The sequence below is a fragment of the Peromyscus leucopus genome, chromosome 6 (assembly GCF_004664715.2).
Source record: "Peromyscus leucopus breed LL Stock chromosome 6, UCI_PerLeu_2.1, whole genome shotgun sequence".
In the NCBI taxonomy this organism is placed as follows: domain Eukaryota; kingdom Metazoa; phylum Chordata; class Mammalia; order Rodentia; family Cricetidae; genus Peromyscus; species Peromyscus leucopus.
Window position 1 is genome coordinate 48,507,193 of NC_051068.1, and position 18,280 is coordinate 48,525,472.

At 35.7% G+C, this 18,280-nt stretch overlaps 1 protein-coding gene and 1 non-coding gene across 2 annotated transcripts in view; both read left to right on the forward strand.

The window, feature by feature from the left end:
- The first annotated feature begins 1,804 nt into the window (after nucleotides 1-1,804).
- On the forward strand, nucleotides 1,805-1,968 carry LOC114691753. Its single transcript, XR_003734266.1, has one exon. It is a non-coding gene; the product is annotated as a U1 spliceosomal RNA (small nuclear RNA).
- Nucleotides 1,969-6,856: 4,888 nt separating this feature from the next.
- LOC114691745 (TGF-beta receptor type-1-like) overlaps nucleotides 6,857-18,280 on the forward strand; it is a 45,788-nt gene continuing 34,364 nt past the window's right edge. Inside the window, 2 exon segments of the mRNA XM_037207295.1 lie at nucleotides 6,857-7,241; nucleotides 7,244-7,514. Coding sequence (XP_037063190.1) covers nucleotides 6,857-7,241; nucleotides 7,244-7,514 — 656 coding nt within the window.

Consider the following 18,280-nt stretch of genomic DNA (forward strand, 5'->3'; position numbering starts at 1 on the left):
AGAGTGTCATGACAATGTTACACCAGGCTTAGAAGATTCTCTCTACCAATATTTTTATTTTGAGCATAAATAATAAGTTCCAACTTCTAGGGATGGGTCTTCTAAGGTGAAATAGTCTCTGGAGCTGAGGTGGCAATTCTAAGATGACTATGAGCAGCATGCAAACAGCTGAATCAGCTCACAGCTTTGCTCGACATGAACAACAAAGGTCAGCAGAGAAAACAAAACCAACAGACTGGTCAGTCTGGGAGGGAAAAAGAGAGAGGCACAGTCAGGGCATGGCTAGCTGTCTTCAGACCTTTTTTTTTCCTTAGGCCCAGTTTCACTTCCTGTTCTCGGGTTTTGTGGGACTGGATTTCTGTGAGATTATCTACTTCAGGAAAATACATTTAGCATTCTAAATTTAGTACATCTTACAGGGGAGTTTTTATTTAAACATCACAAGCAAATGGCAGTGATACAAAAAAAAATCAAGCACAAATTTCTGTCTTTGTTTTTTTAAAATATTTGCTAATTATTTTCAGTTGTGATATAACTATTGTAGGTCCATTTAAAATAGATATGTATATTGTAATCATGGGTTTAAGGTCATATTTTGTTGAATTATGAGTCATATTATACTGAAGACATGTTAAATCATGATTAGAGACTATTTGTGAAGAATTTGGTAGTTCTCCAAAACTGTCCTGCCATCCTCTTTGCTATTGAGCATCCATAAAAATCTGACAATCTACATATCTTAAAACAATAGTAATTTGTTTTCCATAGTTCTGCAGACTAGAAATTTAAAATCTCCCTTTGACTAGACTGTTGTATTCCTTTCTCTCAGTGTCTGATATTGATGACAATCCTTGATCTTCTTCATTTTGAAGACAGATTGCTTCATATCTGGCTATGTGGTCCCATGGTACTCCCGATTAATGTCTCAGTGTTCGTGTACCTTTATCTTAGAAGGAAACCTGTTAGAGTTGGATTTGGACCCACCTTCAGTATGAGTCCATTCTAACTGAGTTACATCTGCAGAGACTCATTTCTAAATAAGATCACATTTGTCGGTATAGAACATTAGAACTTTAGTTATCTTTTTACTGTACACAATTCAACCCACAAGGCCCTTCAGATAAGGCAGGCAGAACAAACAGATGCCATCAACAGGAACCTTAGTTCTTGTATAAGTTCAATGACAGTTGTCATTAAAAAAAATTGTGAGATCATAGTCAAATTTATACAACTTTGATAGATCTCAAATTATCTTGATAGCTGTTATGGTAAAGAAACTGGTTGTTGGATTTTCCTACAAATTTCTTGTCAACTTGACATAAATCTAGTTATATCTTGGAGTAGGAAATCTTAATTGAGAAAATGTCTCCAGTACATAGACCCGAGGGAAGGCTGTAGGGCATTTTCTTTATTAATTATCGGTGAGTCCACTGTAGGCAGTGTCCACACAGGGCAGATGGTTTTGAACTGTTTAGAAAAGCAAGATGAGCAATCTATGAAGTGCAAGTGTATAAGCAGTGTTTTCTCATGGTTTCTGCATCAAGGCCTTGCTCTGGTTAATGATAGACTACAACCAGTAAACTAAATAAACCATTTCCCCTCCAAGCTGCTTTTGGTCATCATGTTTTCTCACAGCAATAGAAACCTAACTGGTGATTCTAGGTAACAACTGCATTCCACAGAAAGACAGAAGGACAGATTCAAAAAAACAAATACACTTCCCACTTCACAAGATGATGCATAAAATGTAAGTATCAAGTCTATTGTTGATGGCTTTTCCATCCATATAAAAGAGACAGTAATTATACTTACATGGCCGGGAGAAATACCGTGATCAGGAAGGTGCTTTTCTCAGGCCAAGGCTTATCTATTATACTCTGGAAGTGCTGACTCTGACGATTTCCCCCAAATGGAGAAAACTTGACTGTATAATTTGTGGTAATAGGGACTGCATTTGAGCTCTCCTTTTGAAACAAACAAAGTAAGAGATAATAATTTATGGTATTTGGGACTTTTGAATATAGAAAATCTCACTGGTAATCAGGTAATCTTACAGTGACCAACACTGTCACTATCAATTCAGTGAAAGAGGCTGAAAAACCAGTGGCTTTCTGTCTTATCTGATTCATCTGTCTCAACAGAGATCAAAGACTGTCTTTAAGAATGGTCAGTAGCCATAAGATGGTTTGATAAGAAGCTAAGAAATGACAAAAAAGAAACTAGAAGGAAGTGAATATAACCATGGAAAGATAAATGAAAGACATGCACCAGAGGAATTTTCATACAGGAGTTGAGAAGGACAGCAAGGACTGGCAACTAAATGTTCAAACAACCCTTACCTGTAGAAGAGACAGTAGTCAATCAGTGCAGACCCGTAGGTTTGCAGAGATCTGTAGGCTTTATTTGAATCCCAAGGCCAGGAGCAAAAAAGTGAGAAAGTTGAAGTTTAGAAAGAGATGAAAAGTGAGCTGAAATATATTAGAATAAATGCAACTAGAGAGTACCAGGTCTCTAGACAAAGCCCCACACACCTAATTGGAAGTGGTGGAATATGAACAACACTCCCTGGATTACTGGAAAACAAGGTGTGTGAATGTGATCAAATGTATTATATCTCTTTAGGAAATTCTTGAAAATAAATGAAATTTAATTAAATAAAATAATAGACAGAGAATATACAGTATTCTAATTACAAAACCAAGCAAAACAAATGTAAGTAAACAAGAGACACAGGAGAAAAGGACAGTGTAAATAAATCAGTTGAAGTCCAGGAAAAAAAGGCTAGGGAAAAAAAAACTAAGATTTTTCAGACAATTTTCTTCAGAGTGAGTCTGATAATGAGCTGACTCACTCATAGTCAAATTTGACTCAAACCTTGTCAATCTTTAAGTAAGAGAAGGAAATCTCCATCATTTCAACTAGAGAAGGCAATGTCACAAATTTTAAAACAGTACTTTCACAGACATACTTTGCAATATGCATAAACTCACAGAATATACTAATTCCTGATTTTTCCCTTAAAACAAGTAAAAATGTATAACATGATGATATAAACCACCCATTAAGAAATGAGTTGAGGGATGGAGAGATGGTTCAGCAGGTTATGAGCATTTGTTCCTGAAGAGGAACTGGGTTCACTTTTAAGCACTCACCTTGTGGCTGACAGCCATCTGTAACCTCAGTCCTAGAGAATCCAATACCCTCTTCTGACCTCTGAGAGCACTGTTCACACAAAGTACCCAGTTATACGTGTGGGCAAAAACAGCATACACACAAAATACAAATAAATCTTTAAAATAAATACATTGGAGAACTGCCTATGCCACATTAAGTACATAGTGCTGTTGAGAGGAAGACTGTACGTTGATGCTCTAATATTTACTGTCATTATAAGAAAAAACATTGACAAACTTCTAAAATTTATGTCCTCACACCTATGCTTAGGAGAAACATGGTTAAATAATATGTTTTGTCGTATAATTAGGGGTCAGTGTTGTGATGGATTATAGTAAAATAGTTCATGTGAAATCTACATTTTCTGGATGAAATATTCATGGTATTTTCTGTGTCCTAATTGAGATAATCACTTACAGTGTTTTTTTTCACAATGTGTTACATATATCTTAGAATGCACATATATTTTAAATACTAATATAATCTTCAGGACTGACTTACTGAAGAGTCAGGTCAGTGTGCCCCTCAACTACTGCCCAAGGCCTTGAAGTATACAGTTTGTAGCCAACGCTGAGTGATGATGTTAATCTACTAAGTAGCTTTAATGTCTTTCATTTAATCTTTTTATTATGATTTTTTTTTATTATGTGGTAAGTTTGAGCATGTCTTTAAGGTTATTCTGTGAAATTCCTATTTAGCATTTTTGTAATTCTTATTTAGATTTAATTACCTATAATTTTGTTGTATATTTTAAAGAGAGTTTTGGGATATATTTTAGAAGTCATTCTAATAACTTCTGGATGTTTAGAAAATTCTATTTAAAATGTGTTACCTATATTTAACTTTTTCATTAAATAAAATTACTATTTTATGAAGTTACATATTTATTTCATGGCACAGCCGTAGCTGATGGGAATGGCGAAAGTCATAAAGCCACAATAGCTTGACAAAGACCCTGCAAATCTGAGCGACATGATGGCTACCATGCCACATTTGGTTTTGATCACCATGTGCTGTGTACTTGGGGAAGGGGTTAATATTTGTACAACTTGGGGATATCGGGTTGATGGAAATTTTCTTATGAATCATTTATGCCTCCTCTCAGGAGTAATGCTTCTAAGCTTCCCAGGAAAGTCCTGAGCATACTACCCCTCCCGCTTTTAGTGGAGATATCCTTATCTACTTGAAGGTCTTCCTTACCTTGGAGGTTGTGACACACATAAAGCCAAAGATCTCTTTATGAGACTCTGAGATATTCTTGAAACATCTGTCCCTGTACTTACTCAGGAACAAGATAACCAAAACAAAGTAAACTTAAAAGGTCAAGGAGATTTGGTGGGCTAGAGGAGATGGGCAAAGATCAGATTACAAGCCGCTTCTTACTATACTTCAGGAGACTACTTGGCATATACAGCAACAAAGTTAGATTAGCTGAAGTTATCTCAGCTCTACACTGGGACTTACATTGATGGGCAAAGAATGATGTGGATAGAAGATAAAAGAATGTCGTGTCAAGATCTCCATTCCTTAGAAAAGTTAACATGCAGAGCCGCTGTGGTGTCATGTGACCAAGGAACAACAGAATGCCAGGACTAGACATATAAACAAATTCTACAAAGATATAAAATATAAAAATTGTATTATGCCAGACTTTAAATAATAACTGAGGCAGCTTTGGCCTGAGGATTTTCTTGGGCACTCTGACCATTAAGAGTAAATAATGCACTGCTTGGGACATAGCAATCTGCCCAGGAAAGCTTGGAGATTTTCTTTCTGTCTAGTGTCCTTGAAGCCATAAGAGCTACCAGCCTGAGAACAGGCTGTCATATGCCTTCAGATTTTTAAAAATTAAGTATCGGGTTAATGAGCAAAAATGGTTATAAGGGGTAACTGTTTATCAATGGTGATTAAACTTGAGGAAAAATGATAAAAGATAACTTGGTTCTGTCACAGTTTATCAGTGATGATTAAACTTATGAACCCAGAAATGCAAGAAAAAAAAACCCTGAAACATATGTCCAGAAAACAAAAATGATATTATCTATGTTTTGTAACAACATGGGACTGTATCTGCTTTCTGAATACTCTATAAATAAAGAAGCATTCTGACTGCTAGATAGTCAGGCTGCAAGATCCTTTCCACCACCATGGTCTGGCTCAACCCTTCTCTTGCCTAGTCCTTGCCTCCTCTCTGGAACCTGTCACCTGCACAGACTGGCCCCTGGCAATTTCAACTAGATTTTTACTTTGGGAATACATTTTAATATCTATCCAATCAAATGAGCTTTCTTTTGTATTTTTCACAAAAAAGGGTTTGCACCTTATAATTGGCATGTAATTAATATATAGTATACATATATAAAATCCTCAATGGCAAATATTTACTTAAATTGTGAAACATATACAAGAATTAAAAACTCTTCATTATATCTATTTTATTTCCTCTAACATTCCAGTTATTTTTCTTATCATTACTGCACCACAGGATTATGATTATCTGATCAGAACATAAATGCATTTAGAGAATCTGATGATGGGTAATCCTTAAGGGTCTACTTTTTTCTCTTCCTTCTCCTCTTCATCCTTATGCTCCTCTTGCTCCTCCTGCTCCTCCTGTTCCTCCTCATCCCCTTACTACTACTCATTTGCTTCCTCCACTAACATCTAGTATTTCTCCTTTCTCTCTCTTGCCATTTCTCTTTGAACACATTTGCTAGATTAAGAAAAAAAATTGGAATATGATGGTATTTCACATTTAAATAATTTATAAAAATATTTTGGCTTTTGATATATATATATATACCAAAGATAATTAAAAGACAGAGCATTAAGTGTAAAGGTCAATAACTTAAAATATTTAAAGGAAATAAAGGAAAAGATATGTTGATTTGGTGAAACAACAATACTTTTAGCTGATTTAAATAAAAATAAAAATAAATTAGAAAAAAAACTGACTGATGCTCTTACATATATGTGTGTTTAACATTTGTTTGTGATTGATTATAGTGACCATACTGTGGTAATGTGTCCCCCCAATACATTGTGCACACTAATAAACTTACATAGGGTCAGAGAACAGAACAGACACTAGATAGACATAGAAGCCAGAAAATGGTGGCACACATGCCTTTAATCCTATCACTTGGGAGACAGAGATCTATCTGTAGTTCAAAGCTACACTGGAAGCAGCCAGGAATGGTGACACTCACCTTTAATCCCAGGAAGTGATGGCAGGAAGCAGAAAGGTATATAAAGGGTGAGGACCAGGAACTAGAGGCTTTTAAGCTTTTAGGCTTTTAGTAGCAGTTCAGTCTGAGGATTCGTGGAAACAGAATTGGATGAGGAGTTGTCGAGGTGAGGTTGGCTGTAGCTTGTTCTGCTTCTCTGATCTTTCAGAATTCACCCCAATATTTGGTTCTCAGTTTTTTATTTAATAAGACCATTTAAGATTTGTGTTACATCTGGCACCCAACGTAGGGCAGGAATTCATAAATAAGTCACTTGCTTGTGGCCTTGCAGTCCCCAACTGGGCCCCAAGCTGCACACAGCCGGTTGTGATGACACTGGTAGAATTTGCTGAAGGAGGCAGAGGCAGAAGGATGCTGAATTTGAGGCCATCCTGGGAGGCTTGCTGTGGAGAAGCTGCACCCAGGACCAGGCCACAAACGGTGGCAGTGGGATGATGAAGGCAGCTGCTACTCCACATTGCCAGCTGCTTCTCATGTTGCTGGTGGTGTCAACGCTGCTACCAGGGACAAAGGGGTTATCGCTGCTTGTTCAGAGAACAATTGCCAGGACCATCATGTTACAAGAGAGCATCAGTGAAGGTCAGTTTGGAAAAGTTTGGCGAGGCAAGTGGTGGGAAGAAGTTGCTGTGAAGATATTCTCTTCTAGGGAAGAACACTTGTGGTTCCCAGAGCCAGAGTTTTATGAGACTGTGATGTTATGTCATGAAAACATCCTAGGATTTATAGCAGCAGACAACAAAGACAATGACACATGGACTCAACTGTGGCTGATGTCTGAATACCATGAGCATGGGTCCCTTTTTGGTTACTTGAATGGACACATGTTACAGTGGAAAGAATGGTCAAATTTATTCTGTTTATGACAAGCGGTTTTGGCCATCTTCACACGGAGATGGTTGGTACCCAAGGAAAGCCAGCTATTGCTCCCAGAGATTTGAAATCGAAGACTATCTTGGTGAAGAAGAATGGAACCTGTTCTATTGCAAACCTGGGACTGGCTGTGAGACAGGATTCTGCCACAGATACAATTAGGATTGCTCCAAACCACAGAGGAGTCACAAAAACAAGGAGTGCTGGTCATTGCCACGACAAGTGTGGTTGCAGCTTTGGCAACAGGCATCCTCTGAGGTCAGGACAATATGACGCTATCACTGAAGTGGCTTTGCCATCCGGAAAAGGTACAGTGCCCTTTCCTTCTACAGCAGCTGAACTGCTGCTAAAAGCCTAAAAGCTTAAAAGCTTAAAAGCCTCTAGTTTCTGGTCCTCATGCCTTATATACTTTTTTGCTTCCTGCCATCACTTCCTGGGATTAAAGGTGTGTGTCACTATGCCTGGCTGTTTCCAATGTGGCCTTGAACTCACAGAGATCCAGATGGATCTCTGCCTCCCAAGTGATAGGATTAAAGGTGTGTGTGCCACCATTTTCTGGCCTCTATGTCTATCTAGTGTTTGTTCTGTTTTCTGACCCCATATAAGTTTATTAGTGTGCACAATATATTGAGGGACACAATATCACCACATTTCCAGTTTTTTGTCTAAAATAATAAAAGAAGCTATAACTAATATAAGAAAAACTATATCTAATAAGTATATACAAAATATGCAGTCAAGAATTACATTAACAATGTCTAATCCATTAACATTTGACAGATTCAGACAAAAAAAACTCCATTATATACATTAACAATGTCCAGTCCATTACCATTTGACAAATTCAGACAAAAAATTTCATTACTTATCCAATTTAAAACAAGTAGTTCCTTTTTATCTTATCATATCTATATTTTCTCTTTTTTTCTTAGTAGATTCAAAAATATACCTTTTATCTATAATTCCTATATCTTCCATTTTTTTCTTTTCAGAACATATTCAATAATCTACCCTTTTATATATCCTCTTTTTTCCTTTTCTTTTTTTTTATGATTTTGTTACACCATACAAATATGAACAAAATACAAATAGGTAAAAAGAGTTTCCCAAAGTGCATGATGAGGTTTACAATTCAGAAATTACAAAAATTCTGTAAGAGAAACCAGTAAATTGAAAACAAAGTAGACAGTTTACAATAGAGGGAAATCAAGTGATCAATAAATGTATTGTGTTCAAAATTGTCACCAGTCTCCATTTTCTTTCACCTCTATGTATTTAAACCAAACTTTGGTCCTAGTTCAATTATTGAAACAGCGACTTTTGTCCTGCTGCTATTCTTGCTTATTCTATGGCATCTGTATTTGCACTGTTGCAAATGTTCTATTTTATCCCATATTAATGGATTAGTGTTAACAGCTGCTTCAAATTCTTTCCTAAAAATAAAGGAAGAAAAGAAGAATAGAAGGGATGAGAAAGGGAAGGGATACAGGGAGGGATAGTGGGTGAAAAACATCTCCAAATATTCTTCATGAGACTATAATAAAGGGGTGATAATAGGAGATGACTCTGACTGACGTGATCTTGCTTCCTCTGTCCCTCTTGGACTGGGACACTGCAAATTTCAGATGGTGTGGTGGTATTCTAATTGTACTGAAATGTGATTTTGATTGTATGTTAATAAATAAAGTTGCCCAGGGGTCAGAGCTATTAGAGCCATAGACAGAGTGTGGCGGTGGTGGCGCACGCCTTTAACGGAATAGATCTCTGTGTGTTCAGGGATACAGCCAGCATTGGAGACATATGCCTTTAAGACCTGGGGGGCTGTACATACAGACAGTGACGAGGCAGTCATGTGTTTGGGTTTACAACCAATGAGAAGGCAGAATGACTATGAAACGACTTACACACAGGGAAATAGCTCTCTTTTCAGGAAGCTGGGACCACCGCAGGAGGAAGGGTGAGATTTTAGCTCTGAGCTCTGACCTCTTGGCTTTCTCTTTTACATTGGTTCTGTGTTTCTTATTTAATAAGACAGGTGGTTACATCTACTAGATGGCGGTCAATGAATACGTAAAGACACCTCAAGGCTGCCAGGTTCTGGAGGGCAGCTCCAGCTCCTTGTTAAGGAGAAGGAATTGAGAAAAATATGAAAGCTTGGAGAAAATGTCTTTATTTTGTTAATAATGCTTAAAATATTCCGAAAGACATTTTTACTGTGGAAACTTGAAATATGAGATGAAGAAAAAGAAGTTTCAAAGAAATAACTTCTAAAAATTCAGATAATTGGCCTATGAGATGAGGTAAATTGAAAATGGAGAGAATTAAATTGGTTACTGGGACTTTTACAAGTTTACAATGCCAGAGAGGATATGATTAGTATTTGTCATTGTCTACTTCCTAATGGCTCAGATAAAACTAATACCTGCTCAGGGACCCAGGGACCACTGATTTTATTAGCTTCTTTGAGTGATCAGGGGCTTTGAGAAGTCTCATTACTAAGGAAGGGTTCACAGAACAGGGGAGAAACATGAATGTGCCAGTGACTTCCTGTGGGATGGGAAGTAGGAGCAAATCATTGTAATTTATCAAAAACTTTTTAGTGTTTACTATATAAAAAATAAGATGAGGTGCTAGAATTGGTATGTTAGGTAGTGTCTTTAAAAACAATGATTACAAATCCAAAGATTAGAATGGTTTATAAGTAACAATCCAGAACATTGGGGAGAATGCCTTAGAGATATTCATAAAACAATAATGTGACATAGCCATATCTTCAAGAAACCTTTTTCACTGAGTTATATACTTTGGATTTATTCCTGCAGCTCTGCTTTGCTGTGCTTCCTTTTGCTATAATAGATTAGATAATCTATAAATAAATTTATTTATGAATTCCTAGTGTTGGAGAAGCCCTAAAACATGCTTCCTGAATCTTCTTTCCACATTATACCATGCTGGAGGGATGATGTGAGGACAGGAAATGGGAAAAGCAAGAGTGTGTGCATTGGAAAGAGAACTTGCATGAATAGCAAAGTCTGTCCCATAGGGAAAAAAGAACCTTTGGGGAGTAGAATTAATCCATCCATAAGGGAGAGAACCTCAAACACCTAATCACTTATCAAATTCCTTCATGCTAACACATTACAAGGGCAAAAACATTTCAACATATCCAAACACAGTCTTGGATAGGGTACTTACTGCATAGCAAATAACCTATTTGGTTGTTGAATTTTGAACTCCAGATAATTGAGTTTCACAAAATTTTGTTCCTTGTACTTGCTGTAAGAATATATATCATGACATTTCATATTATAATTGTATAATTATATTTTTTACATAATATAACAATGAAAGAAAATGAATAATTTATACATCAACTACTATATGGATAGTTAAATTAACTTGGAGTCTATCTCCCTACAAAAATGTTTCCTGCAGGAAGGAATGTTATAATCTCAGAAGAAACTGCTGCATAACACTAGGAAAGGAAGATTTATGGCTATTTTTGTAATTTGAACAATGGTCTCATTTGTATCTCACTCCAGAATACTGTCGAACAATTATCTGGTTCTGAAGTTCTATGAATTGTTCATGGTTAATAATGAATGAATGCCATTGTCTCAGTGTTATTATTGCTGTGATGAATTACCATTACCAAAAGCAAGTTGAGGAAGAAAAGCTTTATTTGGTTTACACTTCCATATCATAGTCTATCACTAAAAAATTCTGGACAGGAACTCAAGCAGAGCTGGAAACTGGAGTCAGGAGCTGATGCAGTGAACATGGAGGGGTGCTGCTTACTGGCTTGCTCATCCTAGGCCAGGAGTGGTACCACCCAGGATGTACTGGACCGTCCCCTATCAATTACTAATTAAGAAAATGCTCTACAGCTGTATCTTAAAGAGGCATTTTCTTAATCAAGTGTGGTGATATTTTATTTGTGCTGAAATGTAGTGATATTTTATTTGTGCTTTAATAAATAAAGTTTGCCTGAAGATCAGAGGAAATAGAAAGCAATTTTAAGTAAACAAAGAAGTTAGGCAGTGGTAGCACATGCCCTTAATCCTATCACTTAGCAGGCAGGATCTCTGTGTGTTCAAGGCCACACTAGGGAACAGAGCCTAGCATGGTGAAACACTCCTTTAATCCCAGTACCAGTCATAGAGATCTGGATGTCTGTACAGAAAGACAGAAAGTGACAGAGCTTTGTAGGGAGAGGACATGAGGTAGCTGGGCTAAGAGAGCCAATGAGAGGTCAGAAAATCAAGGCATAAAGTCATGGGTAGACAGAAAGTAACTCACATCTGGAAGCTGCAGAGTTGGTGAGGTAAGGCTCACCTCTCTAAGGCTTTCACGCCTATATTTGGCCCTGTGTTTTTTATTGATTAAAACCATTTAGAAATTCGTCTACAATCGAGGTTCCCTCCCTTCACGTTAACTCAAGCTTGTGTCAAGTTGACCTAAATCAGCCAGCACAACCGTGAACTACCTATTGCTGCCTGGGCAACACCGTGCTAACACTGGCAGAGGCTGTTTAGTTTTTGGTTTATTTATCTATTATATTTATTTTTTAGTTTAGTTTGTTTGTTTTTGAGACAAGATTTCTGTTTGTCTGGGCCTCACATTTCCTCATGAGCCTCTCTGAGGTTTGATAATGTTGGAATTATGGTGTTGTCATCATGCCAAGCTGAAGCTGCTCATCTTTCTTCTTTTTCTGCAAGCTCTCATTATTTGCTGCTTCCTATGCTGTAGCCCAGAAATTCTCTAAAAGACAACCATTCCTATCTTCTGCATCAGTGACTCATCTTCCCAATATCCTATTTAGCTTCAATCATTATTAATTATAACCTTGCTTTACTAAATTTACTTAGACTTTTTAAAAAACTTAATGATTTAGTAGAAAGTTGAAAAAAAAAAAAAAAAGACCCATGTATCTCCTCTACCAGTTTTCCCTATGCTAATATCTTGCATTAACAGAGAACATTTATTAAAACCAGCCAACCAGGGCTGGCACATTATATCATTAAATGAAGACCTTGGTTCCTTGAGACTTCGTTAGTTTTAGGTGACATTGCCTGCTGTTTAAGATACTCATTCAGTGTGACACATACATTTATTTTTTCATGTCTCCTCAAGCTCCATCTTTATACCACAGTTTCTGAGACTCCTTGATTTGATAACTTTGATCATTTGGGAAAGTACTGGTAAGTGATTTGGCAGGATGCTCCTTTACTGAAATTTTCTTATGCATTATTCATGATTAGATCAATGCTCTAGATACATGAGAGGTAAGGGACAGGGGTAGGTTGGTATTTTTATCACCTCATGGCTATAAGTTCTTTTCTTATATCTTTGATATTATAATATTATTGCAACATTTCTCCTTTCCCTCTTTGCAAACCCTCCCAATTACTCCCCTGCTCTCCTTCAAATTCATGACCTCATTTTTTTCAGTAATTGTTAATGCATGCATATGTGTGTGTGTGTGTGTGTGTGTGTTTTACTAAACATATATATTACTAAAGATAATCTGTCCAGTCTGTATAATGTGAATTGTATGTATGTTTTCAGGGCTGACCATTTGGAATTGGACAACCAATTAGTGTGCTCTTCCCTGGGGAATAGCACTTCTTAACAGCCGGGTGTTATATGTCAGTCTTGGCTTTGAATGGCTAGCAATGGCAGCAATCACAATGTTTAGCTGCTGTTTTTGCTCCTTTCTACTCTCACTTTAATAATGAATTATTTGAAGAGATTCCATTACAGCATATCTACTTTGAATTATTATGCAAATTTAATTTTACTTCTCTTTCCTTGTTTACTTATTCGGCAAACTGTCATGTCAGTGTTATGTCCCTAGATATAACTTAGAGTTGTATTCTCATACTATTTGGTTAAATTTTTCTTATTTTCTTGTTTTGGTTGAAATTTTTTCTAAGCTTTGGATTTTGGGAATTTATTCCACTTTTGCTGTACTCATTAGATATATTCTCATTTAGTTTGGTTCACTATTGATCACTTCATTTTCTTGTTTCCCAAGATACTCTGAGCTAACCCAATAGTCTTATATAAATATAGTGAATTATTTAGAACCATATCTCTGTCTAAGGAGTCTCATTTCTTTTATCAGAGACTAGTACTAGAAAAAAAATCTGGTCTTTATATTTTTGTTTCCTATTGGGTTAGCAGTTTCTCTCCACTAACAGTGCAAAGAAACACATGTGTATAATATATATATATATATTATATATATATTATATATATACATATATATATACACACACAAATATATGGACATGCTTATATTTATAATTTTCCATAATTATGGATAAATAAATGAATAAATGAAGCATAAGTTCATACTGACACAAAATCTAACTATTTTATGTGTTTAATAATAACTCCCTTCCACAATTATGTGTAAAATCCATTCTAGTAATAAGAAATGTCTCCTATTGTCTGCCATGCTTGTCTGTAATGGTATGTTTCAGTATACATGGACAGTGCATCAAAGCTATGAGCCCACATCTGCCTTGGTGTAAAGCATTATCTTTACAGTCTAGGGTGATGTTCCTCTGCTTTGGTATTAAGAACCCAATCATCCACATGATTGCGTCATCTCTTCTTCCTTATTGCCTTTATTGAGCTAGTGTGTATTCATACATACTTTGAATCTCTTGATAAAAATTTGCAAGATTTCCCCAAGTCTCTTAATTTCTCAAATGATATTATGAATTTTAAAATATTACTGGCTACCCTTTGTGTTGTGATGGTTTATGAATCTGTACAAATATGCAATATCAGTTATCTACTCCAGTGTCATATAGAACATTTCACCACTTTAAAAGTTTGTTTAAACTATACAACTTGCCTTCTTTCCTGGAACCCCATGTGTGTGTATCTTTCTTTTTTTTCAAAGTATCCTATAAATAAAGCATATAAAATACAACTTTTCAAAACAACCTTTAGCTCCTAATAATACTTATTTAGGTTCTGTATATCTGTTTTGTCTAAAAACTATGTTTTTTTTTCAACTGATAAGTAACATTTCATTGCATGTATATGTCATAGTTCATTTATCAGTTCACATCTTAAAGGATACTAATTGTTGCCAAAGTTCTTTTCTGTTTTGTTTTGTTTTCAAGACTATGAATAAAACTGATATCCTACTCAGTTCTCAAAAGTAATTTGAGGCATATCCATAACAGAAGTTAACTTAGAAAATTTGTCCTTTCACAATCCCATGGACAATTAGTATATTATAATTTTTTACATATGTGTTTCATATTCCTTAATATCAGCTGAAAGCTTCTTAATGGACTTTAGTTGAGTCTAATACAGCTTTATGCCACTGATTCCTAAACTGGATCTTGGTCAATGTTTTTCATGGCATGAATTTTTTAGGCAATAAGTATAATAATTTTTAGTTTAAAATGACCTTATTTAATATCACACACATGTTGATTATATAACCCCAAATAAAAAATAAAATGTGCCGGGCGGTGGTGGCACATGCCTTTAATCCTAGCACTCGGGAGGCAGAGCCAGGTGGATCTCTGTGAGTTCGAGGCCAGCCTGGGCTACCAAGTGAGCTCCAAGAAAGGCGCAAAGCTACTCAGAGAAACCCTGTCTCGAAAAACAAAAAACAAAAAACAAAAACAAAAAAAAATGCACTTTTATGATTTTCATTCTTAACTTTAAATATGAGTCTTCTTTTTTTCTAAATTTGCCTAGTATTTAGAAGAATACAGAATACAAATATACCTTTTGGTATAATTAAAATTAATTAATATAATGATATTTATTTGGATTTTTAAATGTAAAAATATACACATATACTTCATATAACAAGGTTTATCTCCATTTGCAAATAGTTATTCATTTTGATTTCTTCATTCTTAAGCTCATTTTGTCTCTCTGAATAGTAACTTTTTATACATGATTATTGCCAATTGTCAGTTGGATAGGAATAAGAGACTGTGATGAGTCTTTCTCTGTCCTGTCAGCCAGCTCCCAAATAATGATATGGTGACTTCTTATTAGTTATGAAAGCTTGACTTAGCTTAGGCTTAAACCACTAGCTTTTATCACTTAAATTAACCTCCTTTTATTAATCTATGTTTTTCCATGTGGCTTTTTAACTTTCTTTTGTTCTGTATGTACAACTCCCTCCATATCTTGTTGGCATCTCCTCTGCACCTCAATTATCTCCTCTTTTTTTCTCTGCCTGGAAGTCCCACCTATAACTCCTGCCTAGCTATTGACCATTCAGCTCTTTATTAAACTAATGACAGAAATATGCCTTCACATAGTGTACACAACAAGAGACTCCTATTGCATTTAGTCCATCTTTGAGTGTTTGTGAGGATGTTTGCAGTAGAGTTTAAATGAGAAAGCAAGATCCACATTTAGAGTGTGTGGGACACTATCCCATTGAGTAGTGTCCTAAACTTATAAATAAGCAAAAGGAAAAATGCAGCTGAGTGCCAGCATTTATCTCTGATTCCCAACTCAGACATGTCATGAGCAGCTGTCTTGCTCACCTGCTGTCATGCCTTTCCCATAATGGACAGTAATCACTCAAACTTTGAGTCAAAATAAAACCTTTTTCATTAAGTTGCTTTCTGTCAGAAATCCTGTGACAGTAATGATAAACATTATAACTAATGTAGCACAGTAAACAGTTACAATATCATCTATAATTATTGAGAAAGAAAAAAGAATGTGATTCTCTTCATTTTGATTTAGTTCATTTAAAATTTTGAATTTTCTGATAAAAACAATAAATTATGTGATATTTCTGGAATTCCAGAGATAGTCAAGATGATGTTTCACTTACTTATGAAGATAAGCATTGAGTGTTTTAGAGGGAATTCGAGCAGCAATGCACATAGTTAGCAAGCATCTGTCAAGTAGGATATAGTGTCTTTTAGGAATGTGTGTGTCTTGGTTAGGTTTCTTATTGGTGTGATGAAATGCAATGATCAAAAGCAACTTGTGGAGGGAAGGCTTTATTTGGCTTAAAGATCTCTAGTTACAGTCCAATGAGGGAAGCCAAGGTAGAGACTAAAACTGGACAGGGACCTAGCGACAGGAGCTCATGCAAAAGCCATGGAGGACCTTTGCTTACTCTCTTGCTCAGCCTGTTTTCTTATAGAACCCTGGATTGCCAGCCTAAGGGTGGTGGAACCCACAATAGGGGAGTCCTTCTTATATCAATCGTTAATTTAAAAAATGCTCTATGGGATTGCCTATAGCCCAATCTTACCAAGGTATTTTTCTAAACTGAGGTTTCCTGTCTGATAACTCTGGGTTGTATCAAGTTTTCATCAAAGTAGACAGCACAGTGCCCAACAGGTATATTTTGCTGGATCATGTTAGGTCTATTTCTAACTTTGGGGGAACCATCACATTGACTTCCATAATGGCTGCTATTTACTAACAGTAAATAAGTGTTTCCCTTTTTCCACATCTATCCTTTCAATATATTGCTATCTTATCTTCTATGATGTTCCCTTGAAGTGGGTCAATATATGAGTCCTATTTATTGTTGAGCATTCTTACCGTTTTGACCAGTTATGAGTCTCTACAGTTATCATTACCCAGTGCAAAAAAAGAAGGAGTTTTAGATGACCAAAGCTAGTAGTAGCTCAAATATGTTAATATTAATGAAAAATAGTTATTTAAGAGGCAATTTGATTGGCACATCCTGTCCATGTAGCTAAATAATAGAATACCAGTAGCTTTTCCATAAGAGTTAATAACTCTCCCTGCCCCCTATGATTAGATTAGGGTTTCAGCACCAGAAATGACTTGTGGCAAAGACTTCAAATTTAGAGACTGGTTGGTTACCACCAACATAGACTTAAAACTATTATTACAACAGTGGGTGCTTGCCTGGTTCATTTGCTTTGTAATACCCGAGGTTCACAGCTAAGACTTTTGATGACAATTCTCTTCTCTAGTCTACACAGAACTCTGCACTCTGAAATTCATGTTATTAATGATAGTTACATTGTAAAGTGACAGTTAACAATGAATCACAGATAATGAACCATTTCTCTTGGCAAAACTACCTGGTAAGTTTCTGTGTGTTGCTTATAACACTTTTATCAACCTACTAACACACACTTTTGTTTTTCTTTGTTTCTGTTTAAGGACAGTTTAAATTATTTAACCAAATGTGTGTGTGTGCACAAAAATGAAACTGATATATATATATATATATATATATATATATATATATATATATATAGAGAGAGAGAGAGAGAGAGAGAGAGGCTGGAGGAGAACTTTGAGGAGTACGTTTTCTTTCCACTCTAAAGATTTGTAGATATGGTTTGAACTTAGGTTCTCAGGCTTGGAGGCAGTTGCCTGTACCCACTGATCAATCTTGTTGACCTTAAAGATAATTTATTAATGCATACTATTGATTAATTTAGGTTGAATTTAATACCAACTGCACTTTGCTTGTACCTTAGAAAAGCTAACATTACCATATTCATTTTCTGATAGGTTGTATTTCAACTTTATTAAGAAGAAATTCTTGACTACCATAGAGCCATGCTTAGGAGCTACATGTAATGGTAAAATTCTTTTAAAAGCAAACACACAAAATATGTAACATATAAATTCATAAAAAAAAAAGCCTTGTTTGTAGTGAGCACCAAGAAGACAGTGTCCTCTTTTGGAAACTCAGTTAGGTATCTGCATCTGGAGTGTCAGATAGCCCTGCATATATTAACCAATAATTACAAGATGCCTTGATCATTGATATTGGGTAATAAATATATGGGGTTAAGTGGACAGATTTTACGGTTCAGAATCTATGAATAATTTGTATATATATATATATGTATATTAATATATATGTATGAGTGTGTTTGTGTTTGATATGTTGAAAGCTCATATCATGTACTCTATACTCATATGCTTTTAAACCTGTTGTAAAGTATCTTTTAATGTAAGAATGGATATACCATATGAATGTA